Genomic DNA, 15453 nt, shown 5'->3' with positions numbered 1-15453 from the left:
GACTGAAAGTATAAACCAAAACTTAGGAAACTAAAGAAACCTTCCCTAGAGTGAGAACTTGAAACTTACTAAAACATACCTGAAAGTAATAAAAAAAAACCTGGAAAGCTAAAGCCTTCCCTAGAGTAAGAACTTGAAACTCACAAAAAAAATGACTGAAAGTATAAACCAACACTTAGAAAACTAAAGAGGCCTTTCATAAAGTATGAAATAAAATATTATGTTGTGAGTTTAAAAGATGAATATGCACAATATATGAATAATATAATACATTTCTGTTAAAGTTTATTTATAGCTGAAATTGTATTTGTGCAGATATCATTGTTACATAAGAGACTTTTTCGATGGCATGAAAGACTCATTTCATTGTTATTTGTCTTTTTCAACATTGCACTTTTGTACACATAATGTACAAAGACCAAACTTTACAATCTTTTTAAAAACAGTTTAAAATAACACTGGAAAAAAAGAGAAAAGAACACACCTTGTCATCTTCTATTATGATAATACATAGATGCTGCTTGAAAACCTGCAAAACCAGTTTCATTGTCAAACAAGTATGTGAACATGAAGATTTGTTCATATTTATAAAAACTATTTTAATGCAAAGACATTTTAATAATGTGTTTTTGCACTTGATATATTAAAGAACTTTAGTATTTTTCATTTATATCATTGTTGTATTTGGAAAGCTCACAGAAACTGAGCGCAACAAACTATATTAGGATTTAATATACTGATTTAAGGCAAAACCTCAAAGTATGATCAGGTCAAAGAGTGCATGTTTAATTTTGTTTAGTTATTAAGCTCTGAAGAAAATACATAAAACATTCACACATGTACATAGCAAAACGTCCTTTATGAAATGTGTCGTATATGTTAAGTTATTCTACTGGTATTTCATGCTGAGAATCAAGTTTGTCAATTTAATGACAGCATTTTTGTCTGAATAATTCTTTTTTTTTTTTTTTGTCATCTCTATTGTAAAAGAGCTATTGGTTTCACCGTGTAGGTGTGACCAAGGCGACTCCGGCTTCAAAAGGAAAATCAGGAGAGGTGTGTAGACGTCAGGATCTGGGGAATATATATATAAGTTCAGAATCAGCAGCGAAATCAGCAAGATGAAGATGTTCTCGACACTGAGTTTGGTGTTTGTGATCACTCTCCTAACCAAAGGTAAATGCCTTCATCTTCATATCATGTTCTTTAAGAAATCTGTTATGACAAAATTAATTAAATAATTAAAAACAAAGGTTTTGTTTGTTTGTTTGTTTTTTTACAAGTTGTATTATTTCTATTTATTGATGCTGTAACATATGCTATTTTTTATATGTAAGTTGAGATACACACAAACACTCAAGTTATGATTTCTCAATTTGTGTTTGAAAATACTTTTCCAGTTTCTAAATAATTTGCTTGAATAGATTGTTTTTAATTTTATGGAAAATTACAACATGTTATCTTCCAGTTTATATCTGGGATTACAAAGATGACTTATTAAGCCGATAAAACGAGTCTCACGTGTAGTTACTACCTGGGCTTCTCGAGGGTACTGGTGAAGAGCAGTTGTCTTTTTTTAACATTTAATCTTGTTTCATCTCCTCCAGGGTGTGACTGCCAAGCTTTTGGTAAATATTTTTTTCCTCACATAATAATACAAGTAACAAAACCAAAATAACATATTCACCTCTTTCTTGGAGCGTCAGTGTGATGGTCTTTTCCCTGTCTTGTTTGAAGCGTGTGGCAGTGCGCCCCTCAACACTAAGATCGTTGGGGGACAGGATGCCTCTGCTGGCGCTTGGCCGTGGCAGGCCAGCCTTCACCAGGATGGGAGTCATTTCTGTGGTGGATCGCTCATCAACACTGAATGGATTCTGACTGCAGCTCACTGCTTTCCAAGGTAACCCACGCAAACATATTTAATAACACGATTCCTTCTTGATAATTTATGTGATTGTAAACACTTGGTGGTGTCCTCGCATTAGTTCCCCGGACCCTTCGGTCTATACTGTGTACCTGGGTCGACAGAGTCAAGACCTACCCAACCCAAACGAGGTGTCCAGGACCGTCTCTCAAGTCATACTTCATCCAGAATACAACAACCTCCCCCATGACAATGATATGGCTCTGATGCATCTCTCCTCGCCTGTGACCTTCACTAATTACATACAACCAGTCTGTCTGGCTGCTGAAGGAAGCACATTCAACAGTGACATGATGTGGGTCACAGGTTGGGGAACCATTAATTCAGGAGGTAAGAAGCAAGGTCAATTATCAGTGAATAGTGAATTTGGGCTTTTGATACATCCATTCATACCAGATTTGAAAGTTTCATACATTTAATACCCAAAGTTTTTCAACTCTTTTTGCATAAAGCTTGAATTCAGTATATCGTAGTATTATACTGCTTTTACTTTCTATACCATATATGATGCAACCAAACTTTAACAGATAATTTTTTTTTTTTTTTTTTTTAAAAAGGATGTTCATATAAAAGATTCTGCTTCTAAAGATCAGAATGTTATGCAAAATGATCTCTGCCTGTTATCTGAGCATTGATGATAAGTTTTTCCTCATTCATTGTTACGCAGTGCCCCTTCCTTCACCTCAAATCCTTCAGGAGGTGGATGTGCCCATGGTTGGAAACACTAAGTGTAACTGCCTTAATGGAGGATCGATAACAAATAACATGATGTGTGCTGGATCATTGGAAGGTGGAAAAGATTCCTGCCAGGTATTAATAATACATTGCTTGTACCATTTAATGCAATAATATTTTCTCAATTGTATTAATATGTAAATATTTAATTTACTCTGTGGCTGCACAGGGTGACTCTGGAGGTCCAATGGTCATCAGAGAGGGCTCTAGATGGATCCAGGCTGGCGTTGTGAGTTTCGGTCAAGGTTGTGCTCTGCCTAATCTTCCTGGTGTGTATGCCAGAGTGTCCAATTACCAGAACTGGATCTATCAGCATGTGGGCATGAATAATGCGGGCTTCGTCCCTTTTACCTCCACTGCGCCTGCTCTAGATGAGACCTGTCCTTCAGCAAGTATGTTTCTTAACATCACCATGACAAAGAAAAATGAAATGATCCATCAACAGTTTTACAGCTTACTTACACTTCCCCTTTAGCTGCCGTTTATATTTACCTCTCCTTCTCTCTCGCTTTTCTCTCCAGTGCCAGTGTGTGGAGGTACTGCGGGTTCATGGCCATGGATGGCTAGTGTAACTTATCACAATTATCCAATGTGTGTAGGAACTTTGATCTCTGAGCAATTCGTCTTGACCGCTGCTAGCTGCTTTGCCAGGTGATCATTTCAGGAAAACTTCATTTCATATGAAATCAGCTGCCTAAAAACCGATGACTTGCGCACTCACATTCAACACATCTTATTTTTCAGGTTCATGGGTACGGATGGATGGGAAGTTGTCCTCGATGTCGTCCAACCAGACTGCTCCAGCATGCCAACTGCCACTGATGTGGCAAATGTCTTTTTTGACGATATTTTAGGAAATGGTGTAGCAGTCCTGCAATTGTCTCATCCGTTTTCTCAAGTTCCCAATTTACCGGTTAACCTGTATGATCTAAACTTTGGCCCTGGTACTCCATGTTCAGTTATTGGTTGGGACTCAAGTGCTGGTACAAGTGAGTTCAAATAATCATTTATCCAGACTTTCTATGACAATGCATTCAATGAAATCATTTTTTAAAAATCTACTTTACTTTCTTCTTTTGCAGGTCTACCTTTCCATGAATTGCAGACCACCATTGTAAACTGTGATCCTTCACAAAGCACACAGATCAACATCTGCACCGAGCTGTTACACCTTCAGCAGGTATTTGCAGGGTCCTTTTTTTTCAGTCCTTTTAGCCTTGTGTTTTGAGTTTTCAGACTGAAACAGATTTACTGCTTCAGCTACTGTTACTGCATACAATTATAATGTTTTTAGAAATCTAGCACTGTATGATGTTTGTAACTGTCTTTCTGGCTCACTCTCATTCAGGAGAATGATGGCAGTCCTCTGCTGTGTAGAACGAACGACATGTGGGTTCAGGCTGGTATTCTGTCCATTCCCCCTGGCAGTGAGAACAACCCATTCTCCAACAGCACAGTCTTCATCCAGACCTCTCCCTTCTCCTACTTCCTGACTAACACTCTCTACAACGTCCCATCTATTCTGGATGGGGCAGAGTCCTTCTCGCCCCTCTCTCTCACTTACATCCTTCTGCTCTCTCTCCCAGCAGTCATCCAGGCCTTTTTCTGAAGCGGCCATCTGTCACTTCATCACTGAATAAACTAACGTATGCAGTACATTACATGGGGCATTAAAGGGAATTTGCTCTTACATTAGAAATAAAGCTACATAAATCTTTAATTTGAATGAAATAATGAAGGTGGAAACTTAACACTTTGCATATTCCAAATAAAAACTAAGTACATTAAAAAAAAGTTTTGTTCCTCAATTTCTGTAACTCGCACTCTCTAGTAAATGAACTCCATTACTCTTGAAATGACTATTTAAATAAATGTGTTAAGATAAAAAAAAATCAGTGAATCAGTGTAGTGAAGTTGTTTAATGATACATTTTTGAGCCATGGGAACTTAAAATGACAGAAAATGAACATAAAATGAAATGATAAGATAAGAAATGACTCATTGTTATTTTATTATTAATTCACAGTATATTTGTTAACACTTTTAAATTTGGCTCCCATGAATATTAGTAAATCCCAATAAGATATTTTCCAATATTAGTGCAAAAAATCAGTGCAGTTTTTAATTAAGGACACTGAGAGCAATCAACTATATTTTTATTATTATTATTCATAATAAATCATAAGCATAAAAAATAAAGCTTCTAGTTATAGCTAGAACACAAATGAAACTGCGGTAAAATTTGTAATGCTTTTTATAAATTAAACATAAGAATAACTTTTATATTGTTAGTAATATTTCAAGAACCTTTATACACGGGACTGAAGCAACATTATGTACCTGATTATCCATGTATATTCTTTTTTAGAAATCATCTGATTATCAAATTTGATAAAGGCTTTAGAGGAATGTTTATCTGTTCATCTCTCAGTCCTCATTGTATTGCATAACCTACTGAGCATTGATCAGAAAATTAAGCATTTTCATATCATCTTACTAAGACATGTTATTGAGAGATGGTGAGTGACAACTGATATTTACATGCATTTAATGTAAGTACCCTGCTATAGTCTGCAATGATCTACACTACAAGTTATCAGAATTTCATTTTATTTTTTGACCATAAAAATAAAAGCAACTGCACCAATTCACATATATATTTTTGGGCCTCTTATTAAAACTTTGTGTTTTGTGCTTTGTTCTCCCTGAGCTCCATATTCTTACTGTATGATCCTTATACATATAAATGACAATCAACAATAACAAAAAACATATTAAAACTTTTAACTGTATATTGTCTTAAAGTATATTACTATTATTTCATATGTCTGGTTGTACAGTCATGCCCACAAATATTGGCACCCTTGGTAAATATGATCAAATAAGGTTGTGAAAATTCATCTGTGTTGTTAATCCTTTTGATCTTTTATTTAAAAAATTCACAAAAATGTATCATTTCATTGGATAATAAGAATTTTAAATGGGGGGGAATATCATTATGAAATAAATGTTTTTCTCTTATACTCCTTGGACACAATTATTGGCACCCTTTTATTCAATACTTTTTGAAACCTCCATTTGCCAGTTTAACAGGTCTAAATTTTCTCCTATAATGCCTGATGAGGTTAGAGAACACCTCACAAGAGATCAGAGACCATTCCTTCATCCAGAATCAGTCCAGAGACTTTAGATTCCCAGCTCCATGTTGGTGCTTCTCCTCTTCAGTTCACTCCTCTCATTTTTCGTAGGGTTCAGGTCAGAGGACTGGAATGGCTGTAGCAGAAGCTTGGTTTTGAGCTCAGTGACCCATTTCTGTGTTTTTGAGGTTTGTGTTTGGGTTATTGTACAGTCGGAAGATCCAAACATGACCCATTATAAGATTTCTAACAGAGTCAGTCATTTACAGATTTTTTATCTGTTGGTATTTGATTGAATCCATGATGCCATGTATCTAAACAAGATGTCCAGGACCTCCAGCAGAAATATAGGCCCACAACGTCAAAAATACAGCATTATATTTCATTGTACACATGGGGTACTTTTTTTCTCTGTGTTCACCAAACCCATCTGTGGGCAGAGTGTTTGCTGCTAAAAAGCTCATTTTTAGTTTTATCTGATCATAAAAGCCAGTCCCATTTAAAATTCCCATCATGGCTGATAACTGAATATGCTTTAGTTTGTTTTTGAATGAGCTAGGATAATTTTACTTGTAACCCTCCCAAACAACATGTGGTGATGTAGGTTCTGTTTGACATTTTTTTTTTAAGGTTTTCTGAACCAGAGACTCAACTATTTTCTGCAATTCTCCAGCTGTGATCCTTGGAGAGTCTTTAGCCACTCAAACTTTTAGCCACTCCTCACCATGCATTAGGACGATATAGACGCATCCTCTTCCAGGCAGTTTTCTAACATTTTCTGTTGGTGGGAAATTCTTAATTATTGTCCTGATGGTGGAAATAGGAATTGTCACTGCTCTAGCTCTTTTCTTAAAGCCACTTCACCAATTTGTGAAGCCCCAATATCTTTTGCTGCACATCAGAAATATATTCTTTGGTTTTTCTCAGTGTGATGGATGATTAAGGGCATTTGGGCTTTATTTTCCCTCCTCTTTATAATTCTGTGAAACAGGAAGCCAGAGCTGGATGATTTCATGTTTATAATCATGCTGGAGTGCTCAAAATTGTGAATATGAATAGGAATATACTTCAGAGACATTTTACTCATAAGAATTTCTAGGGGTGCCGATAATTGTGTCCAACGAGTATTTGAGAAAAACATAAATTTCATAATGATATTTGCCCTCCGTTTTAAATTCTTATTATCCAATGAAAGGATACAATTTTGTGAATTTTTAAAACAAAAAATCAAAAGGATTAAAAATGCACATGAATTTTCACAGCCTTATTTGATCATATTTGCCAAGGGTGCCAATTATTTGTGGGCATGACTGTATATAGTTATATATATAGTGCCTTATTGAATATTCATATGCTGGCAAGTCTTGTAGAGAGTCATAAGACAAGCTTATTTAGCACACTGACGGGAAAAAAGCAAAAATTGTACATTTAGGTTGACAGCTTGTCACTTGGGTAGTAGGCCTACACGTAATTACCCCGTTTAAAAAGTGTTCTCATTGTTTACTGTGGAAGGAAGAGTGTTCTGACGGACATCAGTAATGCATTAAGTCCCCGAAGGGGTAGGTTACTGAACAGTGAATGAGCAAATACTGTGCAGTGCAGTGCAGTGCAGTGCTGGCGTGATCTGGTGCAGGAGTCCTGGTGGTGCAGCAAAAAATCTGTGTGATCATCAGACACCTGAATCTAAACACACCGGCAGTCTTGCTCTGGAGTCGAAGCTCATCTACCTCTTCTTATCCTCTGCTTAAAAGCTGTCCCGCTGATGGGGACCCGGTGTTGGTGATCACCACGCACTCTGCTGTGATTGCCATGCGAGCGCTGCTTCAACCACTGTGGTCATGTAATGTTAAATGTATTAATGTATTCTTTTCTTACCCATAATAATAACAGATTTAGCATGCAATTAGCAAAATAAATGAATTGTGCATCTCTCCTCAACCATGAACTTTAATGCATACAGTAAGCCACATGTGATCTGCGAGCAAACAGAAACACAAGCCATACTGTTGAGGAAGACAAATGGTGAGAACTTGAACTGCTGAACTTGAGGCCAATGAAGTCAAACCTGTTATTTCATTACTGAAATACTTCTGTTGAGGTGTGCCCAGTAGCAATAACTATATAAAAACTATGCATTTCTCTGATATTTCCAAAGCATGAAGATGAATAAGAGCATTGGATTTTGCATTGCGTTGACTCATCACAGATGTGCAATCTAGCAAATTCGATCCCCTTTTCTGCTCTAAACCGACATGAGGTAAACATGGTTGGAAACACTGTAAAGTGTAAAGGAAAATATACAATAAGGACAATAACTACATTGTTGGAATTAAAAAAAAAAACTTTTTTCAATTTTTTAACAGCTTGTAATGAAACATTTTTTTTTTTTGAAACACACCTTCTCTGGCTTCATTATCTGTGAAAAGCTGTAGACTGATTTTTTTTAAATGAAAATGAAATGAAATGAAATGAAAATGATGGTCCATTTACATGTGCGCCATAGAGCCTTTCTTCCGTTCTATTGTGTTCTGTTAAATCATAATTATGACTTTAAGTGCGTTCAAGTCACTTTGGTCAGGGCAAGTTGGAGATGTACCCTTTCTATATAAAATAAAGCTAAAAAATGTTTGTTACCCTGTTTTTGCAGTTCAGGGCTCTTGTTTAGTACTCTGTTCACGTCCTATATCGTTTTGCTGTCCCTGTTTGCCTTATTTGTTCCCGTTGTTGACCCTGTATGTCTCCATCATAATTAATTGACCATACCCCTTTCCCTGTTTCCCAGATTCCCAGTAAAAAGTCTGGGAACTTTGCCTCAACATCCCTGTGTACTTCACAAGTGAGGACCAGCAGCCCTCTTTGGATGCAAGCAGCTTTGACCAACTAAAACCAGCCAACCAGTTTAGCTTTGAAAATTGTGGTGCATCACACACCACAAGATATTATTAAAATTATCTAGAGAGCACCTCACGTGATCTCACACAGCAGATTGTCGTTGATATTTAATTTCAGTGATGTTTACATGGAGCGTGCTAGCACCTCCCAGCGCTTCTCTTTCTCCTTAAGGTTGTGATACGTTTAGGTTTTTTAAAATCCTAAATATCAAAAATTTGTTTTTACATTTTGTTCCCTTTCTGGAGCACCCATGTATCGCTTGTGAGTACCTGATGCACCCCTGTTCAAAATATGTTTCATGTTTGATGTTAATCAGGGCTGCCCCGATTTGTGTGTGAGCAGATCGGGAGGTGCAAGATTCGATCAGTAAACAGCTCACATTACCAGATATTCTCAAAAACTATGGAACACTACATCTGAGGCAGTTCACTAATCTGCTATTGGTGATGATAATAATAAGTGTTTCTGAAATCAAAATATAAAACCCATTTAATAGATAATCAATAACAGACACATGTGCCAGGATGTCCATGTGGAGGTCCAATGGTCGTCAAACAAGGCTCTGTTTAGATCCAGGCTGATGTTGTGAGTTTTGGTTAAATGCTTTTGCTCTGCCTGAATATACTGAGGCCTGTACCATGATGGTGGCTGAACAAACTCAAGTCAACAAAACCAAACCACTGCAATCCAGCTTTGTTGGTCCCGTTATGCTGATCAGCTTTCTTTGTCAACTCAGGATTAGATCCTGAGTTAGTGGAGCACGTGAACATGAACCTGTGACATCAGTGGTGAACAACCAATCACATGCCTCGAGGCTAAAGGTTGGGGAATTGAAGAAAGTGAGGAATTTAAACCCATTTACACAGAAGAAAGGACTCCTCCGTGAAAGAGGACAAATAACTCTCTATCAGTACAGTCACAGTCACAGATGAAACTTGTGAAGTTAGTTTGTATAGATGATTTACCGAGTAGAACATGTGAGGTCACATGTAGTCATTTTTAAAGCATTATTGATTATACAGCATATTCGTTTATTACATAGGATCTGTATAAATATACATTTAAAAGCTTTATAGCAACATGTTCAACTAAAATTGCTTGTGTATAATGGATTAATAATAGGCTAATATATGGTACAGCTTCATGGTACAGGCCCCTGGTGTGCCTGGTGAGTTATTCAGCAACAGGGTTAAATTTTTCGGCAGATATAATGAATAGGACTGGTTTAATCATTTTAACTCCATTCATCCTGTTCATTAGAATGTGAACTGTCCTACTCATGTATGTTTTTTAACATTACAATGACAAAGCAAATTTAATTTCAATTTTACCTGACTGCTGTCTCTTCTGGCTGTTTCATTTAAGCTTCTGTTTACACTTAAGGTTTGGTCTGGATTCGGGTGTTGGACACATGAAAGCACGGCTCTGTCAACTCTCTTCATTTTCTGTTTGGTTACAGCTGAATTCTCAACATTTCTGTCAGAAGATTCTCTTATTTCTCAGCTGGAGGAACAAAGCTGCACTGATTGAGAAGTAATTCTTATTGATCTAAAGTATGAACTTCTCACACACCTTCACTGTCTTTCTCACTTCTTGCTAGCAATGCTGTGTGGACAATCTACAAAGCTAGTCTAAAGCAGGGGTTCTCGAACAGTTTTGTCCGGTGAATCCTAAACTATTAACTTGAAGAACCCTAAAAGATTTTAAGTTATTATTAGAAGTAATTTAACAACACAGTCCACGTGTGGTTCTTTCATGTGGGTTAAGGGTTACATGACACACTAATGAAAGCAGGAAAATGACAGTCCTTTGCCATTCTGTCTTTTGTCATCAGATCACATCATTCATGGCTTCAACCCACATTCTCCAATAACAAAGTCTTCATCAAAAGCTGTCCCTTTACATCTTTCATGACTCACATTGCTTAAACAATGTTTTATCTATTCTGGCTGGGCCGGTGTCATTCTTACCCTTCATTCTTGCCTTAAGCTGTCTTCTGTCATTTTGTCACTCAATAAAACTGACGAATGCATTCAGGCAATGAATGGATTGCTGATTTTTAAAGAGCACATTATTTAAGCAATTTGTTCTTGCTTTAGAAACGTAGTTATATTGTGTTTAATAAATGAATTAATACATTAATGTATACTGAACTTTTTATTAAATTAAAATTTTAATTTAATAAAGTTAATAAAATTCTAATTGACTGTATAAAGTAAATCAAACAATTAGGAGGGGGTCTTAAAGTGATTATTATAAATATAAAAATAATCCACAAGTAATCTACAAACAATCTTCAAGAACAAAAAGTACTTGGTCAGGCTTTTCGTCTCTCATTTCCCCGGGCATATCGATCCAACATTGAACACTAGAGGGCATTGAAACTAAAAATTACATGCTGTACGTGAAAACGTCCAATATACAAAAGTAAAAGTAAACAATATACAAAAATAAAGATAGCTGGTATAGATATAGCCACATAGAAATTACACAAAAAGGCTGATGATACACAGGGCAACTTTTTGAGCAATGTTGCCGAGTAACTTTGGGCTAAATGTTGCCATCAAAGGGCAATCCGGTGAGACCCAGGGCTTACAGATTTAAAGTATCCATATAGAAATTTCTTACCATTTCTTAATGCTAAAAAGTGCCCAAGAAACATTGCTCAAGAAAATTTGCCCGGCAAAATTGCTCAGAAAGTTGAAAGTTGCCCCATGTATCATCAGCCTAAGAAGAATAAGAATAATCTATTTCCATTGATTCTAACTTGATATATATATATATATATATATATATATATATATATATATATATATATATATATATATATATACATACATACATACATACATACATACATACATACATACATACATACATACATACATATATATATATATATATATATATATATATATATATATATATATATATATATATATATATATATATATATATATATATATATATATGCAATTGCTTTATGTAAACGCCGAAATGTTTCATGTTAAATAATGTATAATGCCATTTGGCTACATTCAGTTCGTACATTCGATGTTATTAATCTCATTCCACTGTCGCAGTGCAATTCCTAACATAACATACAACATATTTATGACGCTAATTGTTTAACATCGATTTTATCAAAATAAATTAGAGTAATTTTAAATTTTAAGACGTTTTCAATGTGGATCAAGTCACAGACTAAAGGAACTTTGATCAAGTTTGGTCCCTCCAAGTCTCCGTACACGCGAAGGAAGTCGTATCTCCGTTGCTAGGACAACATCGGTCCGCTTCACCAGAACAATGTGCTCTCCGATGTAAATATCTGGTTTCATTAAATTAAATAAACCTCCCGGTAACTGAAAACCCTGGTCATTTAAATTGGGAATGCAGAGACGATGTAATGGTATGTAAGATTGTTTTGTGTTCTATTGCTACATCATTGAATTTAAGATTTTTGGACACCAGACGCCGTCTGTAACTAAAGTTACCTGTGCGTTTCTAAAACAAACTTACGTTACTAGCGTTTTCATTGCAACCTAAGTTTGTGCAACACTGATACTAGCTACTACTACTACTACTACTACTACTACTATTAAATAATGAATACTATTAATGATATCGTCGTATATATGTAAATGGACACACATTAAAATAGTTCTTCTGTCAGAATCTATGGCATCAATCTCATCTTTCACTAAACGTACATTACATGAGCTAACGTTAGGCTTTCTCAGCTCTGTTACTAAATTCAGAGTGTGATTTGTTCATGTAGTATTTATTTTCTGATTTAGTGATCTGTGATTTTAGATGGGTGTTCCCTTTCCCAGCCTTATACGCTGCTGTACATGCCTAATATTATATATAATAATGTGTTTAGGTCCCATTTGTGACGTAAAGTTAATAATGAGAGTATATATTTCATAAGAACATTTCATATTTCATTGGGATTAAAAACCTACCGAGATGTGAAAAAAAAAACTACTAGAACGTTTATTTATGAAAACAATAAATACTTACTAATTAAAAATACAAACCAATGCTCTTTTGCTCCATAAGCTGTACTAATAATTTATTGAGCTATAGTGATGTTTCATGTCCCTGTCAGGCTGTTCCTGTGTGGGCTCTTTCCCTCCCGCTGCCTGCCATCATCATGATCTCTGTGGGGCTCTACATGATTTTCCTTGCGATGATGCTGTGGTTTCATCACTGTCTCAAGGTACTTCAGCATCATCACTTCCTCCTTCTGAGGAAACTTTAGAAAACTGGACTGTGAGCCGAATTGCTGAACATTCTCCTAGAATCAATATCTATAGTTGTTGCTATCCAGAAGCCTGTCTGTCTCAGTAGCTTTCTCAGATGTAGCCTGATTTTTCACAGCTTCCTTGTTCTGAAAGGCAGTTTAAATCTCACTTCTCTCTTTTGAGTAATTTTTGCATTGTGTAACAGCTCTCTGACTTTGCAGGCCAAGTGTGATCCTCAGTGTTCAGACTGCTGCGCAGGATTCTCTCCTTGCGAGTACTGTTTAGTGTGTGCCCAGTCATGTGACTGCCGTGCACCATCTCTGCGATCCTGTCTGGACTATTCCTGCCCCTCCCCTAATGTAAGTCACACGTTGATTGTCTCTTCCTATTGTATTTTAGAATACACACTGTAAGTTTTTTGCCACAATTTTGCCACGTAAGACTTAAGTTTTTGATCCCTTAGTGTGATATACTCTACAATAAGATTTTGTTTGTTAACATCAGTTAGTACATAAGTTAACATGAACAATGAGAATGATTTTATTATATATATATATATATATATTTTTACCCTTGTTAATTTAAGTTAATAAAAATAGACTCTGTAAAAAAATAGACACACTTGAGATCAAGTTCACATCAGTGCATTCATGTAAATAGATAAAAGTGCTGATTTATATAATAACATTAACATTAAATAAAAATAATAAATGCTGTAGAAGTGTTTAGTTCATGTTAACCATTCATGTCACCATTGCCCAATATTGAGAAAAGTTACTTTTAAAAGTAGTGCATTACAATATTATGTTAATCCATGAAAGTATCTTATTGTGTTGAAAATTGAAAGTAATGCATTACTGTTGCGTTACTTTTTGCCACATGGGTTGGACTTGCTTATTAGCTTTTTTTTTTATATAAATATGTATATAAAACAGAAACCTCAAAATTATGTTTTTGGCAACTGTAAGGGCCTTTTTTCACCCAAAATGAAATGGATAACCCTCAGGCTAAAGGAAGTGCCTCTGGTCTGTGATTTCTCTCCACACAGGGACAGGAGAGGTGTCAGTGAATAAATAAGAAAACAAAGTAACTTGCGTTACTTATTTTAAAAAGTAACTCAGATATTTAAAAGTAATGCATTACTTTACTAGTTACTTAAAAGGTCATCTGATTACATAATATGTGTTACTTGTTATGTGTTACCCCATAAACTCCCTTTGTAACTAAACTTAACATTATGATGGTATTATCAAATAACTTCAGTATAAAAGAATTTGATTGTTTTTGTTTATACTAAATAATCAGCAGTTCCTGCCTATAAATGTGACTAGAACTGGTCTAAACTTGTTTTTCTTGATCTTGTGTAATGTAGTGTGCGATGTGGGACTGTGCCTGTACCTGTCAGCCTCCAGAGTGTGACTCCATCAACTGCTTCTGCTTTGAGATCAAGTTTAAGTAGATGACAAAGATCCTCCTCATTTTAAAAGATGCCTTAGAAGCTCCAACTCCAAGTGACACTTCCGTATGTCTTAAGCTCGAGAGAAATCGTGATTCAGTCTTCGGCTGTTCTGTGAAGTTTGCATAATTTCTGAAACATTACCGCATCCTTCCTATTGATAATCATTGATTTAACTAAAATGAAGATTAAGATATGCATCTATTGGGAATATACAGTACATTGTTTAATTGAATCATTTATGACAATTTTTCTTGTGCTTAATAAAACAGCATAAATATTATTAAAGCACAATACATACTATTGTAGAATGAAATGGTTGTCAGACATGTTTTGTTCATATCAGGATGAATGAGATCATTCATACCAGGTTTCCAAACATCTGTAATTCCTGAAGTACACAAGCATTACAGAACAACAGAAGACTGAGGCGAAAGTAAAGGTTTTATTCTTATGAATTTGTAGCATATGTCTTTAAGAAGTGCCAAGAACTATTAAAACATTACATTTAGTGGTTTTTTACATTTTAAGCACAAAAAGTCCTATTAACTTATTGCGACTTTTTACATTTATGTACTAGCCATTGTGTTTCTCTTTGGCATCATTGTGTTTGATGGACATTTGTGCTTAATACAAAGGGAAGTTAAGAATTAATAAACCCTATGTGCTGTTCAGTATATCTCATTTTGACACAGATGTCTTTGAAACTATTTGCTCACCTATATTTTTATGAGATGACATAAAGTTCTGACTGACCAATTTTATATGAAAGTTTTGGTTTGATTTCTTTTGTGATATACTATAAAACAGTAAAAAACTGTAACAAAAGGTAATTTCTATTTTTACTGATCTAGTTGTTTACAGAGCACCATCTTATTTGTTACATAAGATATATGATCTAACTATGTGTGTGTGTATTGTATTATGTGAAATGCGATACAGTCATGTATGTGACCATATTTAGAATGCTTGCTGCAAATACACTATGGCTTACAAAGTAAACCTGCTGTGACTCAGTCACTTATTATTGATGGTCCCTCTGTTGTATGGCAAAACTCTTTT

At 35.4% G+C, this 15453-nt stretch overlaps 2 protein-coding genes across 2 annotated transcripts; both read left to right on the top strand.

Moving 5' to 3' along the window:
• Window positions 1-1050: 1050 nt before the first annotated feature.
• On the top strand, window positions 1051-4319 carry zgc:165423 (uncharacterized protein LOC100101646 homolog). Its single transcript, XM_052552294.1, has 10 exons — window positions 1051-1176; window positions 1608-1628; window positions 1738-1900; window positions 1986-2254; window positions 2592-2734; window positions 2829-3051; window positions 3181-3310; window positions 3404-3648; window positions 3742-3839; window positions 4008-4319. Exons 1-10 carry the CDS (start codon window positions 1122-1124, stop codon window positions 4266-4268), a joined length of 1608 nt encoding a protein of 535 aa, XP_052408254.1. The 5' UTR covers window positions 1051-1121; the 3' UTR covers window positions 4269-4319.
• A 7598-nt stretch (window positions 4320-11917) lies between these two features.
• Window positions 11918-15393, top strand: si:ch211-198p11.6 (uncharacterized). Its single transcript, XM_052552776.1, has 4 exons — window positions 11918-12097; window positions 12800-12910; window positions 13157-13294; window positions 14308-15393. Exons 1-4 carry the CDS (start codon window positions 12095-12097, stop codon window positions 14392-14394), a joined length of 339 nt encoding a protein of 112 aa, XP_052408736.1. The 5' UTR covers window positions 11918-12094; the 3' UTR covers window positions 14395-15393.
• The last annotated feature ends 60 nt before the right edge of the window (window positions 15394-15453 follow it).

Source organism: Carassius gibelio, chromosome B3, assembly GCF_023724105.1.
Source record: "Carassius gibelio isolate Cgi1373 ecotype wild population from Czech Republic chromosome B3, carGib1.2-hapl.c, whole genome shotgun sequence".
NCBI classification, from domain to species: Eukaryota; Metazoa; Chordata; class Actinopteri; order Cypriniformes; family Cyprinidae; genus Carassius; species Carassius gibelio.
Note: the sequence above shows the minus strand (reverse complement) of the source record. Positions and strands in the feature narration are given on the sequence as shown.

Bases quoted from the DNA above. Each gene is read 5' to 3' on its own strand.
- zgc:165423 (XM_052552294.1), top strand. From the start codon at position 1,122: ATGAAGATGTTCTCGACACTGAGTTTGGTGTTTGTGATCACTCTCCTA. The intron at 1,901-1,985 runs GTAACCCACGCA...TCCTCGCATTAG, and splicing joins GCAGCTCACTGCTTTCCAAG to TTCCCCGGACCCTTCGGTCT. The intron at 3,840-4,007 runs GTATTTGCAGGG...ACTCTCATTCAG, and splicing joins AGCTGTTACACCTTCAGCAG to GAGAATGATGGCAGTCCTCT.
- si:ch211-198p11.6 (XM_052552776.1), top strand. The intron at 12,911-13,156 runs GTACTTCAGCAT...CTGACTTTGCAG, and splicing joins GGTTTCATCACTGTCTCAAG to GCCAAGTGTGATCCTCAGTG. The intron at 13,295-14,307 runs GTAAGTCACACG...TGTGTAATGTAG, and splicing joins ATTCCTGCCCCTCCCCTAAT to TGTGCGATGTGGGACTGTGC.